We start from the raw sequence: 26617 nt of genomic DNA, 5'->3' as shown, positions 1-26617 counted from the left end.
TTAGAGTTGCTACGCTCTTTGCATAGTTTATTTCTACAGGAAACATCCTGCATATATTGAAATAGATTTGAATTGACGCATCTTAAATCGATCTGTTTTCCGTACTCGTTGCGGATGGACCGACGGACCAGACCTAATTGTAGAAAAGCTCATCTCAGAAATATCATAACATGTAGTTTGAAAAAGGTACTATTTATTTGAAGAAGAAAACAGGTTGAGTTTTTAATAATTTACGCGTTATTACAATACTGTTAATTTATTTTTACACAAATACAATGAAATAACATTAAGAGAAAAAAAACCTTTGTAAGAAAACCATTGTTCCCTCGCGTTCAACTGTGGATAAATAATCATTATTATTTAAGGTGAAGTCAAGAAAAAAATGATCATTGGCAGTTTCAGGTTGTAATTAATCACTTTGAACAATTTCTCCATTCACTATGTTCCTTTGCTAGCTTCGTTTACTTGTTATTAAAAAATAACTTATGAAAATGAGTGTGTGAGGGAACTTGTTGTCTAAACTAAAAATGGTTTCATTATTATTATTGAGATCTTTTGAACTTTGGGGTGTTTAAGCACGTTCACCGCGGATTCTCCTGGCGAGCTGGATGTCCTTGGGCATGATGGTGACTCTCTTGGCGTGGATGGCGCACAAGTTGGTGTCCTCAAAGAGACCGACCAGATAGGCCTCGCTGGCCTCCTGGAGGGCGCCGATGGCAGCGCTCTGGAAACGCAGATCGGTCTTGAAGTCTTGAGCAATTTCTCTGAAATATTTTTTTATATCAATTTTTGTGTCTTTTTAAATTGAAGATTTTAATAACTGTTATTAACTAGAGCTGATGGTTGAAAATTACAAGAAAGAAAAGAGTTGAGCAGTCGATTTTTACATTTTCATGGAACTTTTGGAAAATAGTCTTAGTTAAAAAAATAGGTACAAAAAACCAAAAACTTTATGAAAATTAATGCCCACAACTTTAAGTGACAGACAATGTAAGTTTAGTTATAAAAGCTAAATGCATTTATTAATTACGCGAAACTTGACAATGAAAACGTGACAAAATAAAAATACTTTAACTTATTATCATAGCATTAACAAGAAAAAACTGCTTTACTTGCATTTTTTTATAACTACGCAATGCGTATTTTGCTTTGATAACAATTTAAAGCATTTTAATTTTGCTCACAGAACACATATTTGTACTTATTTCAAATAAATATAAATTGGAATCTTAAGTTTTAAAATTAAATAAAAATTATAAAATAATTGCTTAACGTAATAAATAGTCACGCACCTGACCAGACGCTGGAAGGGCAGCTTCCTGATAAGAAGCTCAGTGGACTTCTGGTACCTGAAAGATAATAAAATTTAAGTTTATCTGGTAAAAATCTTTTTAAACACCATCAAAGGGGTAATTGCACGAAATGCATTTGAACTTAATTCAATGAACCGAATATTTTTTCCTAGTCAATGCTTTAAACTAAATCTATATGGCATATATTTGAAAGAAATTCAACTTTCTACCACATAGATTTTAAAATATTAAGACTTAAAAATCGTATTTTTATGGTATATGCAATTTATACAGCTAGCTTATTTTCACAAAAACAGCATCAATACTAATTTAGTGAAGTCTAATTGCTTGTTATTATTTGTAATACAAAATTTAAAATGTTTTATGGTATATTTGTAACCTTTGCTTAAATATTATTTTTCTGGAATGCATTTCATGCAACTATCCCTTTACGATTATGTCCTTTGAGGCCTTAAGGGTATCTGTATTAGAAGGCACAAGGACAGAAAAATGGCCTATATGAAACAAATCCCAGGATCTTTTAAAGAAAAGGGATAACTCCGTCGGTTCAGTATTTACAAAAATCTTAAACGCTGCAGATAAAAAAAGATATTTCTATATTACTTTTATAAATTAGTCTTTGAAGAACAATAATGATTATCCTACCTTCTGATCTCACGAAGGGCAACGGTACCGGGCCTGTATCTGTGGGGCTTCTTCACGCCTCCGGTGGATGGGGCGGACTTACGGGCGGCCTTGGTAGCCAGCTGCTTACGGGGAGCCTTTCCTCCGGTGGATTTACGGGCGGTCTGCTTGGTACGAGCCATTTCTCACGATATTCCTGAAATATATATTATTTATAATTTAAGTATCAACGAGCAAAAATTCCATTATTTGACAATAAAACATAATAACTCAAAAGTTAAGGATGAAGACTTTTAAGAGGTAAAAAATGAAAATCGAAAATGACAAAGATACGCAAATTTCAATTTAGACATACATTTAAATTAAACCTACTACTTAATCAGGACACTTATAAACGTATGGCAAAATCAACATTTAGAGACCATTGTTTAAGAGGTCCTTAATCATTCATATAATATACAATGATGAAAAAACATTACAACAAGTAACGATTTCGATAAAAATGTATTGACTTTATACTTTTATAACTCCAAGTTAACTTTAAGGGCAATTTACCACCAAAAAAAAAAACATTAGCAAAATTTTACAAACAATTAGCCGGCGAAGAAGAACATAGTTAAAACTATAAATTTAGTAAAAAAATTATACTACAAGTGACATAGATAGGTTTAAAATAGAAATCGCTTTAGTTTTTGTGGAATAACTTCCAATTTACATAAATTTTTCGACCATAAATCGAATGAATTTCAAGTGCAATAAAACCAAAAAATTCAGAATGAAATTTCAATTAATAACACATTATATACTGAACTAGGTAGTATGCGTTTTATTAAAAATAAACAAATAAAACGAAAAAATCCGCGAAAATTTTATTTACCTTTGTTTACACTGTGCGATTCAGAATCAGATGTTTCCTCTCGGCGGGGCAGATCAGAAGTGACGGTACGAATTTACTCAAGAAATATCTGGTTCTCCCCTTCCCTCAGTCACAAGCCCCATTTTTCCCCTATCCTCCCCTTTAGGGGTCCCATATTTTCTCTGTTTTATTTTTCCTTTAGAAATTACAGGTTTTTTAAGATTATTTTCAAAACAGACATAATAAGACGAAGTGTTCATTTTTTTATTTTTATTTTGAATCTTTTTATATGAGAGTATGTTTCTCAAAATTACTATTTTTCATTTTTTTACGACGTTATATTGGTAATTTTTGTAGACATACAAAATGTCCAATTTCTCCCTTCTCTTTTGTAATTGTTATTCTTTCCCTTTACCAAGGCTCCCGGCAGCTTCGCCTCCAAACTCATCCCTTCCTTTCGAAAAATCTATGACGTCACGTAACTTTTAGCCTGTGATTGGTCAGTAAGGACATCTATGACAAGGAATAGGAGGAATTTTATTTGCTGAAATAATTTCTTATTGTCATTGGACGAAAACAGTTTGTGACGTCACTTTACATCTCAATTTTCATTGGTAGAAATAAAATCGTTTTTGATTGGCTGGGTGGTTGAAAATAAAAAGTGCTTATTGGCCAGAAATACGCATCTCTTATTGGTCCAGATTCCTAGACTTGAATCCAAATCTAAGGCGCAAAGGATTCTATAAGACTCAAATTCTGTTATTTAGCTATTTTTCATACTTAATTTTCTATGATAGTAAGGTTTATTCTTATATATAAGGCTCTAAATTGTCCTATATACTATCTTCATTCCTCTTATGTTATCGTAAGGGTGATGATACCAACTTTTTTTCACCGTCTGTCAAATTGCCATCCAAAAAGAGAAACCAAAATTTTGATAGCCCTCTACATAGCCTAAAATGTCTCATAATGGTACTTTTGAGGCCAATTTTGGTTTGGCCCAGCGAAAAATGTGCAAATTTTGACCTCGATAGCCCAAATTTTTTGGGATAATGGTCAAAAAAATTTCGAAAAAAAAAATTTTGTTCACGAAAAGTTTATAGCCTACAAATGAAATTTCATTTATGACCTCGATCCCAAAAATGACCCCTTTTCGAGTTTTCGAGGCCCAAAATTCGAAATTTTGCAAATCGAGGTTTGGTGATAATATATTTTGATCATCCGTAGAAAAAATTTCACCACAACCTCCCAATTATTGCGCAATCCAACTGACGAAGGAAAATCCACGAAAGTAACGTCGAGATTTTATGTCGTCGTCCAGATGGGCAGCTTCAATAGTTCTATTATTGAAGTTTAGATGTCGCTAGCATACAATTCAATTATGAGCAAAATTCATTTTGACATATTTTCAAAATATATTGACAATCAAATTAAAATTTAAGATTTTTTTGGTTCAAGAACATCATTTCATACATAAATTTTTTTAAAAATATTTTTAAAAAAAGAAAATAACATTTATATAGTTTAAAATGAACACGTCTCATCTACGCAGGCGTAAATAGCAACAGCGAAATTTATTCCATGTATTTTAAAAGTTAGCTTTTTTATATTGCAAAAGTTAACTGAGATTTTTGCCTTTATAATGCCTTTATTTCATAAAAGTATAATTTTTAATAAAAAAAACTTTTTGATAAAAATGAAACTGACTGCAAAATATTTAAAAAATAAAATGTAAATAATTTTCCGTCAGTTTTCCTCCTTTCTGAGTGCGAGCAGGTCTGTGCTGAGCTGCTTGGCTCGAGGCCTGCATGTTAAAAAGAGAGGAAGAGAGAAAAAAAACTTATCTAGAGCAACCTCAGAGAAGGGATAAGGGGCCCCTCACCTCACTTGTAACTAACCAAAATCGCAATGGTCGCTAGGACTTGCTGAAAAGTGCTTTTTTAGTGATTTTAATTGCAAAATTGCTTTGTTATTTAGTTATGTAAATGTATTATAATCTAATAAGTGAATATTTAAGATAAGAAAGTGATTTTTATAATAGAATTTGCAAATTTTTTGTTTGAATTTATCTCATTTTATTTGTAGGTTTTTACCGGTTTTATATAACCCTATATTTACGTGTCTAAAAATTAATGATTTTAGTTAAATCTAACAATGACAGTGACAACATCCAAAAAGCAAAGTTTAACAAAGTAAGACAGACAAACGAACATTATCATAATTATAGTTACAAGGCATGTAATATTCAACATTTCTTAAAAACCTGATTATTCCCTCCAAATAATATATCATAGTACGTTACACGTACAGGATGCTAATATATGTGGACAAACTTACATTTTAAGACTTTTAATTATTGAGATGCTTTGCTTGTAACATTATACCCGATAGCCAGAAGGATCTATATTATCGTATAGTATCTTTATTATTGATAATATATTTTACTTAAATGTTACAGGAATCATTGAAATCCATAGGTTATGTTAATTATGAGGGAATAAAATAAAACCAAACATTGTAAAATTGCTGCTGTATTTAGACATTTATCTGAATTGTGTTGTTACCAATACATATTTTAGAAGCTTTGCATTTAAAGACCACATTTTGTTTGACTTATTTATGATAATTGGGACACAGGTCATATTTTTATGTCCGTTTACAAATAATGAGAGTTAGCTAGCTTTGGCTATGAAAATATATATGTTTTGTTTTTTAAAAGCCTTTAAACTTGCTGAAAAAGGTAATCAACAGATATTGACCTTTATTTAGATTGTCATTTTTATTTCTTTGTGGAAAAATGCATTAATACCTATATAATTATTTCCTTTTCGACAAAAACTCCCCAAAAAATTGAATTGAATGCTTTCTTGTCAATTGTATAATGCAGTTTTTTAAATGTATCTGCTACAGTAATAGGATGTATGGCTAATCCATGTTGTATTGTATGTGTTTCTTGTCTTTATAAGATTTTGAGTATCTTGGCCATTTTTTTATCGAATTTTCTTTTTTTTTCTTGACTGAAACTATTTAAAAATAAGGACTAGTTAGTCTTTTTCGTAATAACATGGATTGTCAAATTAGTAATACTTGTCTTGGTTATTTTAATTCGCATTTTCAATTTTTATAGCTTTGAGAACCTGGAAATAATTGCTAGACGTATATTGGTTTTGTTGTATGCCTGTACAATGTATACCAAAGAACAGCAATCATCTTTTTTTTTTCTTTTATAGAATTCAGTATCATGAAAACTACATATCAATTCTTTATTCAATATCATCATAAAGCTTAAGCATTTTTGTTTGAATTTCAGACCTTGCTAATCGCATAAATAGTTATTGTGATGCCAGAGGACCAGAAAGATCCTACAGCCGAGTTGGTGGCTGCTATCAACCAGCTGGACATCCAACAGAAAGAGGTAGGATAGCCAGACATGAGACACAAAGGATAGATAATCTGAATTGCTAGACAAAAAACATAAAAATTAAAGAGATGTAGATTTCCTTGGATGTAGTTAATAATAACTAGCTTAATTTAGCTAAATGAACCAGGCTAATAGATTAACCAAAAATATGTAAATTTTTGGATATTAAAACGTAGAGGGAAGGAGACTTTGAACTGTAAATAACACTGGTACCCAAAAAGTTTTATAGATACGTTTTCATAGGTTGGCTTAAAAACTTTGGGACCCTTTACTTATTTTTTTATATTAGTTGGTTCAAACTAAAAGCCTCCATAAATAAACTTTTCTATCAACAGAAGCTGTAATTAAATTTTGTATTATGTTTTGGGATGTGAATCAATTTATCGGTCAGTGTCCTATCCCTCAAAATCTCTGAAGAAAATCAAAAAAATGTTTAATAGGATGGTGAAAGTAAAGACCAAGATGATGGATACAGCAGCTCCTCCTCTGACTGTGGACTCAACAATCTAGTTGATAAGGTATTATAACCATTTAAAGTAGAATAAGATTCTCGTAAACTATTTGAGCAGTATCCAGTACATAATTTACTGGGCCCGACGGTCTGACGGTTATGCAATGGTATTTTATACAAAATGGATTCGTGTTTTTTTACTATTTAGGATTGTGTTCATTTTTTATGAGACTAATTATCTGCTTTATAAATCACTTTATCCGTTGGTCCATCCACAATTTTTGTGCTTTGCTACTTATGGATGTTATCATCCTCGTTTATTAGTCAATTCTAAGCTACAAGTTTCTTATTTGTCTGTTTCTTATTGAGTCAAAAAGGAACATACAACGTAAATGAGTTTAAAAAGATGCCCATTTGTAAAAAACTTATTGGATTAAAAGCGTGTTTCGTACCTAATCTGATATACTTTGAGCTATAATATATTGAAAGATTTAGAGATAAATTTAAGAGACATATTAACATCAGCTTGTTGAATTTCAGTTGACAATTAAATAAATATTTCTGTATAACTTTGCTTTACATGGCATCTTTTATCCGAATGTAAAATAGCACATGTTTATATATACATATATATCTATAGCATCTGTCATTAATTACTATACTTTAATGTTTTTAGTAGCGGGGCTACTATTTCACTAGACTATGTTCATACGTAGTACGTAGACGTCACTTTTACACGCGCAAATCATATTTGTTTTTTGTTTTTTTGGTGTATTTCTAAATTTTAATTCCATAAATTACTTTGAATTGAATGATTTATTGAACCTAAACGTCTTATTCAGTTATGATTTATCCCAAAGGAATATAATGATGGCTTTTCGTCTTAACTGATTTCAGTAAACTTTCTAAATTAAGGTTGGTGATCTTTCTTTGGATAAACAAGATAAGTCAGAAGAAAAGAAAGAAGAGGTAATTTATTCATTTTTAGACATCTTTATCTAAGTAAAATATTTTTGTTTTTTCGTTAAGATCTCGCTAACCACTGGACCGATTTGGTCAGGGTCAAAAACACCTTTTACCTTTAGTCCAAAATTTCAAAGTAAAAACAACTTATTTTTACATTTATTAGTCTCGCAAATATAAGATACATTAATAAACGAGTACTTAATGTTAGGTATGTTACAAAAACATATTTTTCATGAAGTATTTTTAGATTTTTAGATAGTATTTTCATATTATTCTATAAAATATGTATATCTTACAGGAAAGGAGGGGATATTGGACTGTAAATAATATAACGTTAGTACTAAACGTTTGATACTTTTATTTTATGCACGTTACCTTAACCGTTGGATCAAAAACTTTGGGTACTTTTACTGAATTTTGATTGATCAGTATCAAAAGTAAACTAGAAGTGTCCTACCTTTTTAACCAATGATTTTAACCTACAGATGGGGTAATCTATTAATCATCATTGTGTATCTAATATAAATTTTTCGTCCATTGGTTTATCCCTGGGAAGTTGTAATGAAATATATTTTTCTATAGAGCGAGAAAGATGACGTGGATGCCGGATATCCGGCTAAACCGGATATCCGGCCTAACCCTAATTTCTAATTAAATGTAGTTTTTTCTAGAGCGAGAAAGATGACGTGGATGATGACGACGAGGAGAAAATTTTGGAGCCTCTCCAATTTGTTGATGAACCTACACCAGGTACAGTGTTGTTCATCCTTTTTGAAAATTTTAAATATGGGGTGGGGGGGGATTGTTAGGGGTGGTAGTATATTGGGTACTGGGTACTAATTTGAACTCCCCCCCCCCCTAATTTAATATAGATATCAAGGTTGGGGATTATATATAATGTGCTCAACAGGCACATTGTGTGAAAGCACCGTGTAACCTGTTTAAAAACTATAATTAAAAGTGGTGGAGGTTATCAACCCCCCCCCCCTCTCCCCTATTTTTATCTTTAATCGCTCCTGAAGGCATTTAGGAGCGTAAAGGCTACCTAGTAGGTATTAGATAAAGAAACCTAATTTTAATAATGATTGATTTTTTTGTAGATTGTGAACCCACGTATATTCACAAGGGCCCCATTAACCAGCGTTCACAGGATTTAAGGTTAGTAAACAACTATGAAATAATATCTGCATCATTAAAAGTTCCAATAAAGATTTGGTTCAAAAGGAAATGGAATATGATTATGAACCTAACTATGACATCAACCAGTTAAAACCCTACTAAACAACTATTTGTTTGAAAGATTTAGAACTTTTGTAAGGTACCTAACATTTTTTATAGTATTTTTGTAAAATATACCTGGAATCTTAATTAAATAGGTCATCATAAAGTTTAATTATCCAATTTGTTAATAGCCCTCAAAATTTTATTTTATTTTCATATCTACAAAAAAAACCGTTTTCCCATGTTAGAAAAAAAAACATTGACTAGGTAGGTAGGTATTTATTTGTTGAATTTGTTTAGCAACCACAGGAGCCATCCTTATCATCGTCCTGAGCGTCCAGAACAAATTACTATTGTCCCTATGATCCAGACAAAGGATGACGAGCCCCGTCTACAGCCGATTCCCAACCTGCTCATTCCAACCCTGCGGGATCCTAACTTCAAGATTGAGTCCAAGTAAGTTTTTAACACGGTCCTATGTCAGGTTCACGACATAACAATTAAAAGTAGGGGTAATGCCTTGGTCCAAAACAAGTGAAAACATTACGATGCAAAGTTAGAAAAGATGTTTGACGGATGTTTGACCATATAATCATTAATCATGTGCTACGTTAAAATATATTCAATAAAGTCCTCCTTCTAAATTAATAGAATTTATTTTTCAACAACGGGAAAATTGTTGTTATATCTACCTACCTTTTCTTAAAATTGTAATAATTTAACATATATTACCTCATGTCGATATTATCCTTGTTATCTATTTATCAGGGTTGAATGGACTGACCAGCATGAGTTGTCCATCCCGAAGTATAAGCTTCCAGGAGATGTTATTCTGGAGGCCTCGGGACAAGTTATGGTGAGTATTTTATTGCAGTTATTTTTCAGCCTTTCTGAAATTTGGAAAAGGTTCATAATGCAAATTTTCTCCATAGAAAATAATCACAGATTTTCTCATTGTTTCATTTAATAACTAAATCGAAAGTGAAGATTCAACTTGCCCCCCTCCACCTTTAGTCAATTCCCCTTAGAGGCCTAGACGATTAGCGTAGACGCTATTATAACACAATTGAACTATTTAGATGAATGTTCAGCTGGATCCCACCAACAGGGATATGAAATCATTCCTGGCCGATGTTAGAATTGACAAAACTCAGGTACAACCACTCAGGGATCTTCAGGGATAAGATAATGGACTAGAATTTTATATGTTAGAAATTCCCGAACATGTTAAAAAAAACTTCGGGTATAGTCCCTTCGTGGCAATTCTTCTTTTTTTTCACAGTAGCTTTTCTCCTATTTCTAGTCCCTGCGGGGGGATCCCTAACCCTGCGGCAATCACCTTACCCAATATAACCTAACCTAACCAAAAATAACCTATCAAAAGCCATTTAAAAAATACGACGAATCGCCCCTTAAGGGGCGTTGCCACGAAAGGGACAATTCCCAAAACTTCTAAATATTAAATTGTTGGTTGAAAAGTTAAGATATGAAACCATATAATTATAATCCAATAAAAGTACATGAAGTTTTCATCACTTTTATTTTTAGGATGGTGAAGTGAAATATATTGGCCCTATTGTTATTTCCATCAAGCAGGATCTCATGGATTCTCAGGTCAGTAAGACGCCCAGACATACGATACGCAATTGTAAAGATACTACGCTTCTGTGTTATTTAATTTTTTAGTGAAGATTCTCTATATCAAGTATATCCCGTATATAATTCACTTGTTCTGTTGGTTATGCTTAAAAAAAATAATTTCTATCTTTTACAAAGGTTTCTTGATGTTTTATGAATTTAAGTATTATATCTCTTTCATTTTCTTTTTTATTACAATTGAGTATCTGCTATATTACTCACTCTTCCGTTTTTCCATTACTTTGTGCTTTGCTACTTATGGATGTGAACATCATTGTTTACCAAAAAGCAAGATAGTTGCACTATTATCCCAGTATCTTACTGTGTACTATGTAGTTATATGCTTTGCAGAAATGGATGTACAATATACGTGGATATTATGACAGGGGAAAAATTATCGTCAATTTAAGTTGCTAACATGGGACTCGTCTATTGGTCAATTCTTTCATCCAGTATAAGGGATGGGGATGGGATGAAGTGGGTGGAAGGGGGGTATCATTATTTTAGTCCGCTGCATGTTTCACTTTACTAGAGAACATGAATATCTGGTTTAAGATCCAAGTAATATTATATCCATTTTTGCAGTGAGAAATAAAATGGATATATTATATACCTTGTAAACCTTTTACATACTATATTAATCTTAGTTAGACCATACAAAATTTCGCACTAAATTAAAAAAAATTAAATTATAATAGTTATTTCTCGCATCGTATTATAAACGGCTTTCCGCGGATATAGAAAGTACAATTATAAGATTAAAACTAGTTTTTTTTAGCCCCGAGGTGCCGAAGGCGCCGGCTAAAAAAACTGGTTTTAATCTTATGATTGTACATTTCTATATTCGTAGAAAGCTGGATAAAATACGATGCTAGACATAGTTTTTTCGTATGGATGAGAACCGGTTCCTATCCACCGGATTCAAATGAATACGAGAAAATATATTCTGCTTTTTAAGTTTTGACACTCTACAAATGTTAACATTCTTTGTCCCAACGTCTGATTTTAGAGCTTCGCTTTTATGGATGTTGTCATCATTCTTTAAATTATCTGCTTGTTGTTGAATTAATTGAAATTTTTTTTGTTTGAAAATTCATGGACACATAATTTTCTTTTTGTCTTCCTATTTGAGAAATTGAGACTATAATTAGATTATAGATAGCCATGGATTGAAAGATATTATATCCAACAGGGATTTCAAGGGATAAGACAATATAAATAGACGATAAATTTATAAACAAAATGAACCCTTCTTCTGTACTTAAATGGAAGTTATTGGTTGAATTGTTTACCTAGACAATGTTAGTTTGGAACCAACCATCAAAATTTAATAAAAGGTTTGGGCTATCGAATAAGATTAGGTACTTCGTCATAAAACTTGGGGTATCAGTGTAATTTACAGTTCAATGTCCTATCCCTCTCTGACTTTTGCATACTTATTTTACAGGGAGATAAATATAATTTGAATATTTACTCCATGTTTATTGTGGGAAAATCATTTGTAATTTTCCCATAAAGTCAATTATACCACGGATTTTCGTTGACACTTATCTTAAATTTCTACTACTTTCTTCGTAAATATAGTTGTATATTTATTTTTTTATAAGCGAAGCTTTTATATAAATGATCTATACGTGTGGACAGAGAGTTAAGTTTATAAAGTATGTCTCATCGTTTTAAAACCTATTTTTATAGGATTTTCCATAATTTATTAACCAATACTGGTCTGCATAGATCGATATATGATTCTTTACTTGGATGTTGCCCCAGACTTTTATGTTCACGAATACAGTGATACTTGCAGCTGGCTAAAATAACGATACCCTTCATCCCCTCTTACTAGATGAATGAACTGATCTATATACGAGGTCCATATTGGCAACCTAAATTGGCGACAATTTTTCCCCTATTAATATATCCACGTATGCTATATCCATTTCTACATGATGTTATTTTTGATGAGTCATGCTAATTTTACTATGTTTAGGAGAAGATTTTGTTAGCTGAGGTGAAGGATGAGGATATGTTGACCGCCAGAGACCTGGTCTACAACAAGGTTAGTTTTTACCATGGGTTGACGACCGCTGTCCTTGCTTGGTGATTTCTTCCTTGGATTCGGCTGCCGAATCTAGGTATTCCCCCTAATAGGAATAAATTGGCAGCCCTCCAAAATATTTCCGAATCAATCAATACAAAAGTTAGGTATAAGAAAATTGTTTTTTTTTCCACTAAAAATAGGTACCTAAGTGTTGCAACAATGCAAAACTCTGATTAAAAAGTTCGTATAAAATAAAAAATGCCTTATTTTTGTAAGTTTCTATTTTACAAAAGTTATATTTTATAGTTAGTTTGAGTAGTTTTATAAAGAAATAAAGGTTTTGTAATAATACTCTTTTCTCATTACAAGTTGTAAACGTGTATTTATTTATGAAGGGGTTTTGAAATATGTTAGTTGCACAATTATGATGACCTGAAACAAGTTAAACAATTTTAGGACATTTCTGATCTTGTGGCAGTTATTGGACCTCGTTGTGATACAGTTCTGGCTATCCTCTGCGCCAAGGGAAGGACAAATCCAGGTAAAAAATTGATTGACATAGAATAGAAAAGGGGGTGGGACGGTAATGTACACGAACAGAGAGGGGATAGTTGGCAGTTTCTACACTAGTCTTAAAAGTTTTACATAACGTTTTCTATTTCGTTGGCCTAACAACTTTGGGGACTTTTACTCAATTTTGATTGGTTGGTTTATTGCGTTAAGTGTTCAAACGTTTCAACCACTAATTTAAATCTACAGAAGGGATAATTTTGAGAGTCATCATTAGGGATATACTCAATTTTTTGGCCATTGACTTATCCCTTTAGAACCCTAGTTCATGAAACTATTAACAACAGTATCTTTTTATGGATATACAGTAAGATCTTTTAAAGACTTAGGTAGCCTTTTTTGTTCTACTTTTCAGAAAAGCTTCTAATGTGTCATATGCATAAGTGATTTGTTTTTTATGTTGGAAGTTAGAACAAAAATCTTCATTTAGAGGCTTTTAAAAAGCATTGAGAAATCTTTTTGTGCTTTCACAAAGTGCCTGTTGAGCTCTGATAACACATAGAAACTTTTGTTTAGGACCTGTAACAGCTCAGATTTACTATTTGGTCCAGCGCCTACTGAAGAGCCCTGACCCACAGGTAATTTTTAGAAGCGAAGCTACTCTGTTTTCACATAGGCTGACCGTTAGTCGGTCCGTCTGTAACGCTATGCGGTTAATGTTATTTTTTCTGCTGCTATTTAAGATACACAGCTATTAAGATTATATGTACCTTTTTTTTCGAAGTTTTTTGAATATTGGGCTGTCACCAGCTATTTGAATGAATTTTTGTTTAAATCAAGTTTATATTTCAGCATGTGCGTACTGTGTTCAAATTGAACAAGAATGGTATCTCTGCATTCGAGATTGCTGCTATCACCAACAACAGCTTGGTTGCTTGCTATTTGGCTGAGGTAGACTTTCTTTGTATATTTTAAATGCCTATTTTTCATTGAAACCATTTTTGTGAAGATGCACTACTTGTTATTTTAGATTTTATACATTCTAAATCAAGACCATTCTTTAAATCTCGAGGGCTAAAACAATAAGCGATATAAATGATATACGTCCTCAATGATGTTAGACAAAATTACCTCTTCTGTAGATCATAATTATTGTTTGAAAAGTTTAAACTAACCAATAATAATTTAATTAAAGTATCCTTAGTTTTTTAATCAATAAAGAAGATAATGTCGTTATAAAACTTAGGATAACAGTGTGATTTACTGTCCAATGGACAAAGAGAGGAGTAGGTTGCGCTGAAAATCCGTAGAGGTGTGAGTTTTAAGGCTTAAAAATACTATAGTAATAGAACGATAATATTCACTAAGTATGTGTGTGTATTTCTTATTGAAAAGACAAAAAAAAATTTAACAGTTAACATAAATTTTTATCGTTCTACTACTGTTTTTAACTTAAAACTAACAACCATTACGGATTTTTAGCGCAACCTACTTCTCCCTTCTTTGTTTTAGGTTATCTACAACCTGTGCGAGGACACGTGCACCGCTCTGAGGGTGTTGAACGCCAAGGACAGGCAGGGTAACACCATCGTTCATCTTCTTGCCAGAAAGGTAATCAACAGCGCAGCTACTTTATAAGCGTTTAATGTTTGTAACCCGGGTCTGGGTTTGACTTAGACTGGTACAAATCAATTATGGGTTTATTATTATTTTGGCATCGACATTTGTACGTTTTATTTCTAATGCCAACATAATTTACCCAATGGACTTAATTTTCCTTCATTTTCATATTTAGGTTAAAAGAAAACCAATTTTTACTTTCTAATTCACTTTGTCCTTCCATCCTTTATTAACGCTAAGTGGGAAATGTGATTGTCTTGGTAAGATAGAAAGCTAAAATTTTTGAGCATCAAGCATTTTTTTACGTGGTCCGTAAGTCTGTCAGTCATGCTACAAAAATATAAAAGTTATACCTAATTTGAAAAACCAAGGTTTTGTGATTTTTTTAAAAATCTTATATTATGACCACATCTGCTTTTTAAATAACTACGTCTGTATCTCCATCAATATTTTTTTGTGCTTCGTTACTTTTGGATGTTGTCATCCCTGTTTTTACATTTTGTATAATGGAAGTAATCTACCTATTAGAAGAATTTCTTACTGTGTCTTCTTTTGGATGATTTTAAGGCATTTATACTTGAACTATCTTTTTTTCCTATATTTCTCCTTTGCTCACAAGGGTTGTTAGTTTGTACAGTAATTAATTGCCTATTTTAGGGAGACTCGAACGTTGAGACCCTGCGTCGTCTGTTGAGCATGAGACTGACCGACAACACCCGCGTATTCAGGAATATATTATTGCCATTATTTACAGTTTTTAGACTGTTTTTAAGTCAGTTTAACAGAGATCTTAAGGGATAATACCCAGACGATAAATAAAATTTATTTAATTCCCATAAGATGAAAACATTTTAATTCTTTCTCTTGATCAAAATTATTGGTTGAAAAGTTTGGTCACTTAGTTTTAAACCAACTAATTAGGATTATTGTAAAGGACCCAAAGTTTTTATGATAGTTCAGGGTTTTAAAACTTTGGATACCAGTGTAATCAGTGTTTTCTTAAGGAGACGTTTTATGACTTTCGTGTAATGATCAGAGTCGCCGCGCTTTGAATCATATTTTCATTCAACGGTTTGAAATTGACAGGACAAATTTAACACCATATCTATCTGTTTTATACATACAAACTGACAATAGCCAAATATAGAAAATCTGTGCTTTTAAAGAAAGTATACTTTTATTTACTGTTAAGCAAGCATTTATTTAAGCATTGCAACATAATTCATTAAACTAACAAGCATTAAAGAAAAAATATATTTCTTTAGAAACTAATGAAACAGTTTAAATTCAGGGATTCGGGGATGTGACCAAAAAAAATAAATAAATTTTTCCCTCATTTATTAGGTATTACATGTGAATTTCTTTTGTAGCTTTTTTGGGAGGGGGGAAAAGGAAGATATTTAATTTGTGTCAACCTTCAATGACCCCTGTCTCCCTGATTTAAAGCTCATTTACAAATCCCCCCACCCCCTCCTATACTCTTCTTAGAAGAATTTTATTTTAACCTTACACCTCTCTTGATAGCTTTGTATGCCTGTCTTCATCTGTACAAAACAGCAAAAAAAATTAGTAGGTATAAAGTAAATTATAATAGGTTAACATACCTAAATGTGGTTAAACAAATTATTCTTTATTTAATTTCGTTCTTTCTTTCTTTCTTTCTAAGAACAAAAATTACAAAACAAAACAATGTAGGTAAATCAACAGAAAAAAAAGTTTGCTAACAAAAAGAACAACAGCAAATTAACATAAATGAATATAAAATTAAAAGACATTATGAAAGATTTTAGGACCAATTGCTTTGAAATTTCATTAGTTTCATATCTGACTCAGTTTCTTTATGCTAGAACGAAGGGAGACTTTTTGCCCACTGCCCATTTCCCCCCAAGATTGTTCCCCCTCCCTTGCACTGCTGTTATGATGCAAAATAGTTGCAAATTCACTAAGTCACGTTTTCTATGCAATAGAACAAAACATACACCCGTCCCACACTTACACACACACACACACACAGGGATAATGATATGGCATATAAAGAAAAAATATCTTTGATCTAATATCTTCCTTAAAAACTTGGTTTTAATAAAAAAAAAGTATTTTTATCTATCTGCTACAAGTTTTCAATACAATTAGCATACTAATGTTTTTAAAAGAACAGTAAAAAATTTAAAAGTAGGTAGATATATTTTTATTAGAAAATAGTTTTTTTCATGTTCAGTATTCTCCTCCCTGACATATACCTACAATATATGTACATCACTACTAATATTCAGCGATATAATATTCGTGTGAATTTAATCTAAAGAATATGCTTTTAGGAAACTGTAATATGTGTTTATGCTCAAAAAAACATACTCTCAGGGGTGGCTACTACGCATGGATTGAGCGGAATGTCAGGTCTGCATTTAGTCTCAATGTGCGGATCAAATCTGCACATTTTTGGCCTCAATGTACGGATCCGTACATGATTAAACTAAATGTGCATATAGTATTTTAACCGCATATTAGGACCAAAAATATGCGGATTTGAACTGCACACTGAGGCCAAAATGTGCGGTTTTGATCCGTACATTGAGGACAAGGTGTGCGGGTTTGGACTAATATCTATTTAAATGTGTGGGTTTTCTTAAATTTATTATGCGAACTTGATATTGTCATGGACACATTTGTACTGAAATTTTTAAATTTGATGCGCGGACCTGACATTAGTATGTACGCATTTTTTCTAAAAACTTTGTACCCTGTACTCTACACAATTCAGTAATCACAGTATGATTAGGTACTCCCCAAATTTTCCTAATTTTACATTTTTTCCATTCAAAGAAATGCATTTGATTGGTTCAAAATATATGTAAAAGGTTAAGGAGGTTTAAAATATATTTAAAAACTACCTATTTGTTTTATATTCAATTGTTTGTTGTAAAGTTTTTAGATTAGATTCAATGAGTGTTAAGTTAAGTTGAGAATGGATATAAGAGACTTTAATTATTTAGGATAGGTTATATTGGATACTGAGTAACACAGCTGACTCAGAGCTCCTCGTAGAGGTTAGGCATCAAAAAACTACCCCCCCTCTTATTTTCAATTTGTTTCACAATTCAGGGGGGGGAGGAGTCATTGCTTGATAGGCACTTTGAGGGAAAGAACCTAAAGCCTTGTAAATAATGATAATAATAAAATTATAGTCTGTCGTGTAATTCTAAGAGACAGAGTCCCCTGCATATCGCTGTACAGAGCAGCAACCAGCCAGAAACTATTGCCGTCCTAAACCAGGTAACAGAGACTTTTGATATCACAACCTTTGGCTTAAAGTTGAAGCTCATTATTCAATGGACGGTTCAAACTTAGCGCTTGCTTATGATTTACTAAATCTTTAAGACCTGGTGTTTTTAAGCTACTAATTTTTAGGTTTCTGGGATGTGGTATTTTTTTAGGATTATTTATAAACTTTTACTACCATGTAATAAAATAGTTTATTTACATGTTTTTGATGTAATAAAGTTTACTTAATAGTTTTTATTAAGAGGAATCTTTAATGATAGACAATAATCCTTTTATTAAAAAGATATTTTCTGTAAGAGGCGGATGAAATGATTTACTTTTTGCCTATTTTTCTTTTCATAATTAATACCATTGTTGATGATAATTAAAGGAAATTACGTGCTTTTATTAAAAAGAAGATTATTTTATTAATATTCCCTTCAATGGACGCAATAAAAGTTTCTTTTTAATCTCAAACCACTACTTTTTTTGCAATTTGTTGTTGTTTTTTTAAGGCAATCAAGAATGGATTTGACGCCCATGATGATGATGGTATGACCCCACTACACTATGCTGCACAGAGATCCTCAGATCCTCAACTTATACAAGTAAATATCTATCTATTATGATGATAATACCATGACCCCACTACACTATGCTGCACAGAGATCCTCAGATCCTCAACTTATACAAGTAAATATCTATCTATTATAATGATAATACCATGACCCCACTACACTATGCTGCACAGAGATCCTCAGATCCTCAACTTATACAAGTAAATATCTATCTATTATGATGATAATACCATGACCCCACTACACTATGCTGCACAGAGATCCTCAGATCCTCAACTTATACAAGTAAATATCTATCTATTATAATGATAATACCATGACCCCACTACACTATGCTGCACAGAGATCCTCAGATCCTCAACTTATACAAGTAAATATCTATCTATTATGATGATAATACCATGACCCCACTACACTATGCTGCACAGAGATCCTCAGATCCTCAACTTATACAAGTAAATATCTATCTATTATGATGATAATACTATGACCCCACTACACTATGCTGCACAGAGATCCTCAGATCCTCAACTTATACAAGTAAATATCTATCTATTATAATGATAATACTATGACCCCACTACACTATGCTGCACAGAGATCCTCAGATCCTCAACTTATACAAGTAAATATCTATCTATTATGATGATAATACTATGACCCCACTACACTATGCTGCACAGAGATCCTCAGATCCTCAACTTATACAAGTAAATATCTATCTATTATAATGATAATACTATGACCCCACTACACTATGCTGCACAGAGATCCTCAGATCCTCAACTTATACAAGTAAATATCTATCTATTATGATGATAATACCATGACCCCACTACACTATGCTGCACAGAGATCCTCAGATCCTCAACTTATACAAGTAAATATCTATCTATTATGATGATAATACTATGACCCCACTACACTATGCTGCACAGAGATCCTCAGATCCTCAACTTATACAAGTAAATATCTATCTATTATAATGATAATACTATGACCCCACTACACTATGCTGCACAGAGATCCTCAGATCCTCAACTTATACAAGTAAATATCTATCTATTATGATGATAATACTATGACCCCACTACACTATGCTGCACAGAGATCCTCAGATCCTCAACTTATACAAGTAAATATCTATCTATTATAATGATAATACCATGACCCCACTACACTATGCTGCACAGAGATCCTCAGATCCTCAACTAATACAAGTAAATATCTATCTATTATAATGATAATACTATGACCCCACTACACTATGCTGCACAGAGATCCTCAGATCCTCAACTTATACAAGTAAATATCTATCTATTATAATGATAATACTATGACCCCACTACACTATGCTGCACAGAGATCCTCAGATCCTCAACTAATACAAGTAAATATCTATCTATTATAATGATAATACTATGACCCCACTACACTATGCTGCACAGAGATCCTCAGATCCTCAACTTATACAAGTAAATATCTATCTATTATAATGATAATACTATGACCCCACTACACTATGCTGCACAGAGATCCTCAGATCCTCAACTAATACAAGTAAATATCTATCTATTATAATTATAATACTATGACCCCAGTACACTATGCTGCACAGAGATCCCACAGTGCGACCTTTTGAAAAAAATCGGGACATCCAAAAAATTTAAAATCGACTTTTATCTATCCTAGGACCTAATAATGGCTGTAAGTAGACAGCTAGAAAAGAAATTTTTTAAAAATATTAATTTTTGGTGGATTTATGCCATTTTTAAAAAAAGGTAGTGAAAAGTTTCTTTTCAGTTTTGATGATTTTCCAGTTTTTTTTACACAATTTTTTCAAAGCAACAAAAAATACATTTATGTTCAGCTTGCGCAAATAATTTTTGATTGAGGTACTTTTTAGATACCTGTACCAATGTCTAATTAAAGAAAAAATTTTTAAAATATTTTTTTGGTGGTGTAAATTGATATTTTGTAAGAAAATTTCACCAAAAATATTAAGATTTTTAACCCCAAAAAATCAGTTTTCTCCATTTTACCCAATACCAGCCAGGAGGCCCCAGGTTTTGCAATAATAATATTAATATGCAACATGTATTGTGTATAAAACTGTTTTCACAACCTGAGGCCTCTCGGCCGTTTTTGAGTAATTGAGCATTTTACATTGCATGGTTTTGAACAATTTCGTTCTTGTCAATTTCAAATTTTCCTTCGTTAGAGGGGGAAGGAGTCATTTTAGAGCCCAAAGTCATCTCTGCAATATTTTTAAACTTTTTAAGGTGGATCTTTCTTGACTTCTGCATTATTCCCCTCCGGCGAACCGTTTCGCCGTTATTTGCCGCCAATGGCGTGATTTTTAACGATTTTTGCCGTTCTCGCGCTTTTACTTAATGGACATTTAAGGGTTAAAGGAGTCGTTAAATAAAGATGACTTATAAATACTTTTATTTAACCGGTTTCGGTCCAGCAGAAATTCAAATTTGGGGATTTTTATAACATTTGCTAAAACCTTATAATATATGCGTGTAAGAGAGAGAGAGAGAGCAATATACGTGTGAGAATAATATAAGTAATTATGTTTATATTCTTATACAAACTTTAAATGAAGATAGCTAGACTTAGAATAAAGCTATTAACACAAAATCAAAAGTTTTTGAAAAAATATGTTATTGTTGTTTATATCTGTAAAAAAAATATTTGAAAACATGTCCTATTTTACTTATACTGGACCTACCTAAAAATGCCGGGACTCGAACTGGGTGCACCTGACGCTATATTCTTCTTCCCAAACATTGTTTGCATTGAAGAAATATTTACATAGACGTTGATTTTGTTAAAATATTCCTATCCTAACTAAAGTTATGATGTTTTATAGATTTATTAAAAATAGGGTAGCTTCGCTCCTGCAAAACAGCAAGACGTACTTACCAAATGCATATTAGAAGTTAACAGAGGCAAAATTTAAGTTATTTCCGAGTTAAAGCAAAAGAAATTACATAATTTCTTCAAATACAAGCTTATTTATTGAAGTTTACTTTTGTCTACTCTAAATGTCCCGTTTTTTGGCAAAAGATCGCACTGTGGATCCTCAGATCCTCAACTTATACAAGTAAATATCTTTTTAAGTTTGCCGGATTTTTGTGTCTGAGTAACTATCTAGGGTTATAAATCTATCATCGTGTCTATTTCCGTACTCAAAATTAGATTCCTATTTTCTAGCTTTTAACTTTCAACAAATTCTTAGGAATATTTCTCTTATATTCAAGAGTACAGGGATAGACAAAAAGGAAATAAGTGAGTTCCAAAAACATGAAGAAAGTTGTAGGCCTTTCAAAGGTTGATAACCTGATAAACCTAGGTATACAGGACAAGATACATTATTAGATCTTATTTTGGCGTAACTCTGAACCTGATCTTGCTAATGTAGTTTATGATTATGCGGCCAAATAACCTTTGTCTGGAAGTCCCTACTGTGCGTTGTAATTAGTTGCGCTTGCTTTGAGCCAAGCCATTCCTCTTTCTTTATTTATGTCGCACTTCTGATAAAACAACAGTCTGAATCATTTTTAACGTCTTGATTTGAACTTAGCACCTATGCATCAAGGAACGGGTGCGCTACGTGTTATGCCACAGTCTCGGGTTCATAGAATGCTTATTTTAAAATTTAAAATATTAATTTATCTTCCATTTACCCATCCGATTTTCTTGATGAAATTAAATTTCCTTATTCCAGGTTCAAAGCTTTGTCGGAACTGAATATTAAAATTAAAGACTTTTTAAATGAAAATTTAAATTATTCTAATTCCAAGAAATTATACCTAATAAAATATGATGGAAAATAAGTATTAGAAATTTTATACTTTTATGATTAGCATCATTGAAAAAGAATAGTTATTTCTCTCATCTCATTATAAACAGCTTTCCGCGCATATAAATGTACAATAATAAGATTAAAACCAGTTTTTTAGCCCCTAGACACCGAGGGCACAGGCTAAAAATACTTGAATATAGCTTAAAATCACCACAGGACCAGTATCTAAATCCTCTGTGAAGCACATCTCTTTCGGTTCAGCTATAACAGAGATCTTAATCTTCAGACAGACTGGCTTCTTTTTACTTTGTATTATGGAGTAACGGCTTTGCTCTTAGCATCTAGAGGCTTTGTATTTGTAGTGTAAAAAAATTAAATAGTCTGAAAACATTCTACGACTAAAATCTAGAAATAGGATAACCTAAAACCATTCCGTGGCCTATGTGATGCTTCCCGACAATTGAGATTAACATTTAGTTAGTTTATTAGGACAGCAAATGTAACAGATTACTCTTATAAATATTATTTTCTGCACAAATAACATATTTTACTCAATTTCAGACTATCTTGTCATACAAGAAGGACAACATCAATCATGCCAGGAAGGATGGTCTGACCCCCTTGGATCTGGTGAACCTGCGTCCTATCCAGACACCTGCTGGAGACAACTCGGCACTTCCTGGATATCCTATTGATAAGAAGGCTCAGGTACAAACTTTTTTTTAAATGTCTTTAAAAACCGGTTTTTGGAAGGGATCTAAAGGGATAAGACCATATTTATATACACCCTTGGATCCCAATGATAATAATAGTTATTTCTTTCATCGTATTATAAACCGCTTTCCGCGAATATAGAATGTACAATTATGAGATTAAAACCAGTTTTTTTAGACCCGAGGTGCCGAAGGCACGGGCTAAAAAACTTGTTTTAATCTTATGATTGTACATTTCTATATTCGTAGAAAACTGGATATAATACGATGCTAGACATAGTTTTTTCGTATGGATGAGAACCGGTTCCTATCCACCGGATTCGAATGAATACGAGAAATATTATTCCTTGTTATTTTTCTCCTCAAAAAAAAACTATGAGGCACCGATAGTTTTAAATATGATAATAATTTGCTTCTTTTAGTTTTAATCCGTTTAAATAAATTTCTTTTTAAATGTTTTTAAAAATTATTTTCTAAATTACAATTTTCATCAAATCCTTTCTGTTGAAGTTTGCTGTTTAATTAAGTTATATAACTAAAATAAAACAAATCAATAATTATTAAATTTTCCAATCAAGCTGAAATTCTCTCTCCCTCTGTTAAAACGAATCTTTAAAATAAGACGATAGGATAAGCGAAAATAAAAACGCACTTTTGACTTGTGTTAGTATTTACTAATCAGAATATTCGCTTTTCAAAATACGAATAACCTTTTCTTTACTTTGAATTCGAAAAATATACACCTCCTGTTGATATTTTAAAATGGCATTTTTGCCCTTTAGTAATTTTATTTTGATTAAAATATTAATCATTAAGTCATGCAAACACTTTGCTCCATGGGGTCTCTAAATAGTCCCCCCCCCCCCCTACCTTTCTTTTTTTTAGCGTTATAGGCGTTTCTTTAGAATTGGAATCTCGTCAGCTTTTCTGCATTTCACCAATAATATGTTTTAAAAATTATATAATTAAATTTCCTTTTTTTTAGCCCCGAGATTCCGAAGGCACGGGCTAAAAAACTGGTTTTAATCTTATGATTGTTAATTTTTTTTTTTCGTAGAAAACTGGATAGGTATAATACGGTGCTAGACATAGTTTTTTCGTATGGATGAGAACCGGTTCTAATCCACCGGATATTAATCGGTTTCGAATGAATACGAAAAAGAACTAACAAATTTTCATGGAAACCTAATTGATGAAATATATTTTTTTAGTTTGCTATTGTGAAGTTGCTCCAAGACAATGGAGCCAAGTCAAGCACTGAAGAACAGAGGTATACAATTTCAATAGACTTAAATATCCTTATGGTCCATCTGATCCAAAAATTCGTCAAACTTAAAAAGGGATTCCATAGCAGACAAACCCAGTTTTTATTGATATGCCTTCAAGTTAAACAAACGAGGAAATTTTTCGAGGATATAAGTTCTAGAAAGCTATCTTTAATCTAAGGAAATCAAGCTATACTATGACTCCTTATGTGAGGAAATGAAAAAATAATGCCCTTTCCTACCAAAATCTTTACAATTTTGTCCACTGTTCTCCTATTGGCTGATCACTAGATTATATCTATAATATGTTTATCATGCAGTTTTCTTTTAGATTAAGTTTTAGGCCATTCTCACAAAACAAATCTATCCTTCTATTTTTTTTGGACAAATTATAGGTACAATTTTTAAATAAATTTTAATTTTTAAATAAATAATTTTTTTTTTGTGTTTAGGTCCCCCATGAGAATTCAGAATGGTTATGGTTCCCTGGAGAGCCCCAACACCCCCCACTCCCCAAACTCGCCGATGGGGTCCCCCTACTCCTCGACAGCGTCCCCCAGGACTCTTCCTGATGATTGCCCTGGCAATATCTACAGCAGGTAACACGAGAATTATGGATGGTTAGCCTCGGATACACCACGAGATCTTACTTATGTGCAAATTCTAAACCAAATATTTAATGATGTATTGTGCATGATTAAATGGTCAAACGCCCTTTGACAACCAACCTTTTAATTCGTCATTCATTTAAAATTGTTTCCTAAAATTTTTTGGGATAACTTTTCCTTCTCTTCCATGAAGCATGGTAAAAAAATGCGCCAAAGATATAAGTAGTGAAAACATGGCTGTTAGCGAGGTCTTTTTTCAGACAGAAACATAGACATGACAACCTTTTGATTAACATTTATCTTATTATTTTTTAAAAGGAGTAAACGTTGATGAATACTTATTTTGTTTCTTTTTAGCATGAACATTGCTGGTTCCGTGGAATCTTATGTGCAGTCCAGCCCAGAATCTGATCATTGTGACTACAGCATGACTTCTACGAGGTAAATACTGTTGCAATTCTATCACGCAACCTTACTAAGTCCAATCCGGAATCTAAACATTGTGACTACAGCATGACTTCTACAAGGTAAATACTGTTGCAATTTAAATTATCACGCAACCTTACTAAGTCCAATCCAGAATCTGATCATTGTGACTACAGCATGACTTCTACAAGGTAAATACTGTTGCAATTTTATCACGCAACCTTACTAAGTCCAATCCAGAATCTGATCATTGTGACTACAGCATGACTTCTACAAGGTAAATACTGTTGCAATATTATTCTATCAATATCACGCAACCTTACTAAGCAAACTTCTTAAAGTTCTTGATTGGTTGGAAGAAACTGAAAGTGTCCAAACCTTTAATCCAATAATATAATATAATAGTTGGAGTAATTTTGTTTATTATCATTGGGGTTGTATACTAATGTATAGCCCATGAACTTATCCCTTAAGATCTCTGAGACCTACTACTAAATTACGCAGCCTTGTTCACTTAGACAAAATTGAAATTGAATAACAAATCCACTTGTGCAATAATTGATTTAACAAAGATGACAACTTCCATAATTAGTTAAGAACAAAAAGCATGGATGAACAAACGACAAATAGAGTTATAGAGTAAATGTTTAGTTGTCATAAAAAATTAAATATTCGATAAATTCTTTATAAAATAGATATTTGCGTCTTTCGAAGCTTGACCGACAGACCGACTGAACAAGTAAATTATATGTATACTGGATGCTTTTGTTGATACATTGAATCAACACAAAAAAAAAATTCAGCTGTCTATCTTAAATAGCAGACGATAAATAGAATTATAGTGTTACTTTGCTTCTAGAAATCTATAAATAGCTACTGAAATAAAAACTTTAGATGATTAAAGAATCTTGTAACATGATTTTAAGCAATTATACGAGTCAATTATCTTCTAAGATGGCTCTCAATTGTCTTTTTATTTTTTTTATCTTCTGTAAACATATACAGGGTGGGAAAAGACACTGGAGTTTGAATTACATTGGTATCCAAAATTGTGTGCCTACCTAGTCACGATATCTTATTCATGGGCTCAAAGACTTTGCAGGTTTTCAAAAATGAATTTTGATTTATTGGCTTCAAACTTGATGTGTCAAAAATGCAACCTTTAATAATTTTAATCTACAAAAGGGAAAATTCTATTTGTCATCAATAGAGATTTGCATCAATTTATCGTCTATTGTCATATCCCTGATATGTTTAATTTTTGAGAACATTGGAGAAAATACGTTTTAAAATT

General features: G+C 32.2%; 2 protein-coding genes across 2 annotated transcripts in view; one reads left to right on the top strand and one right to left on the bottom strand.

Annotated features, from left to right (window-relative positions):
• Positions 1-176: 176 nt before the first annotated feature.
• LOC145329394 (histone H3.3A) lies at positions 177-4026 on the bottom strand. The gene is made up of 4 exons (XM_080173486.1): positions 2815-4026; positions 1959-2133; positions 1293-1349; positions 177-764 (listed from the first exon to the last, which is right to left on the bottom strand). The coding sequence occupies exons 2-4, from the start codon at positions 2117-2119 to the stop codon at positions 572-574; spliced, it is 411 nt and encodes a 136-aa protein (XP_080029612.1). The 5' UTR covers positions 2120-2133; positions 2815-4026; the 3' UTR covers positions 177-571.
• A 1988-nt stretch (positions 4027-6014) lies between these two features.
• The window catches only part of LOC145329387 (uncharacterized), a 24496-nt gene continuing 3893 nt past the window's right edge, over positions 6015-26617 (top strand). Inside the window, exons 1-21 of the mRNA XM_080173477.1 lie at positions 6015-6208; positions 6655-6732; positions 7581-7634; positions 8303-8381; positions 8732-8789; positions 9153-9308; positions 9621-9708; positions 9932-10006; positions 10401-10466; positions 12478-12546; positions 12985-13069; positions 13615-13676; positions 13891-13989; positions 14551-14649; positions 15316-15386; positions 17844-17931; positions 18435-18527; positions 22873-23019; positions 24236-24294; positions 24742-24888; positions 25255-25338. Coding sequence (XP_080029603.1) covers positions 6134-6208; positions 6655-6732; positions 7581-7634; positions 8303-8381; positions 8732-8789; positions 9153-9308; positions 9621-9708; positions 9932-10006; positions 10401-10466; positions 12478-12546; positions 12985-13069; positions 13615-13676; positions 13891-13989; positions 14551-14649; positions 15316-15386; positions 17844-17931; positions 18435-18527; positions 22873-23019; positions 24236-24294; positions 24742-24888; positions 25255-25338 — 1832 coding nt within the window. The 5' untranslated portion in view covers positions 6015-6133. The remainder of the gene's footprint in view (positions 6209-6654; positions 6733-7580; positions 7635-8302; positions 8382-8731; positions 8790-9152; positions 9309-9620; positions 9709-9931; positions 10007-10400; positions 10467-12477; positions 12547-12984; positions 13070-13614; positions 13677-13890; positions 13990-14550; positions 14650-15315; positions 15387-17843; positions 17932-18434; positions 18528-22872; positions 23020-24235; positions 24295-24741; positions 24889-25254; positions 25339-26617) is intronic.

This window comes from Acartia tonsa, chromosome 10 (genome assembly GCF_053477335.1).
Source record: "Acartia tonsa isolate MP-2025a chromosome 10, ASM5347733v1, whole genome shotgun sequence".
NCBI classification, from domain to species: domain Eukaryota; kingdom Metazoa; phylum Arthropoda; class Copepoda; order Calanoida; family Acartiidae; genus Acartia; species Acartia tonsa.
The sequence above is the reverse complement of the archived record's forward strand: the minus strand, read 5'-3'. Positions and strand labels throughout refer to the sequence as shown.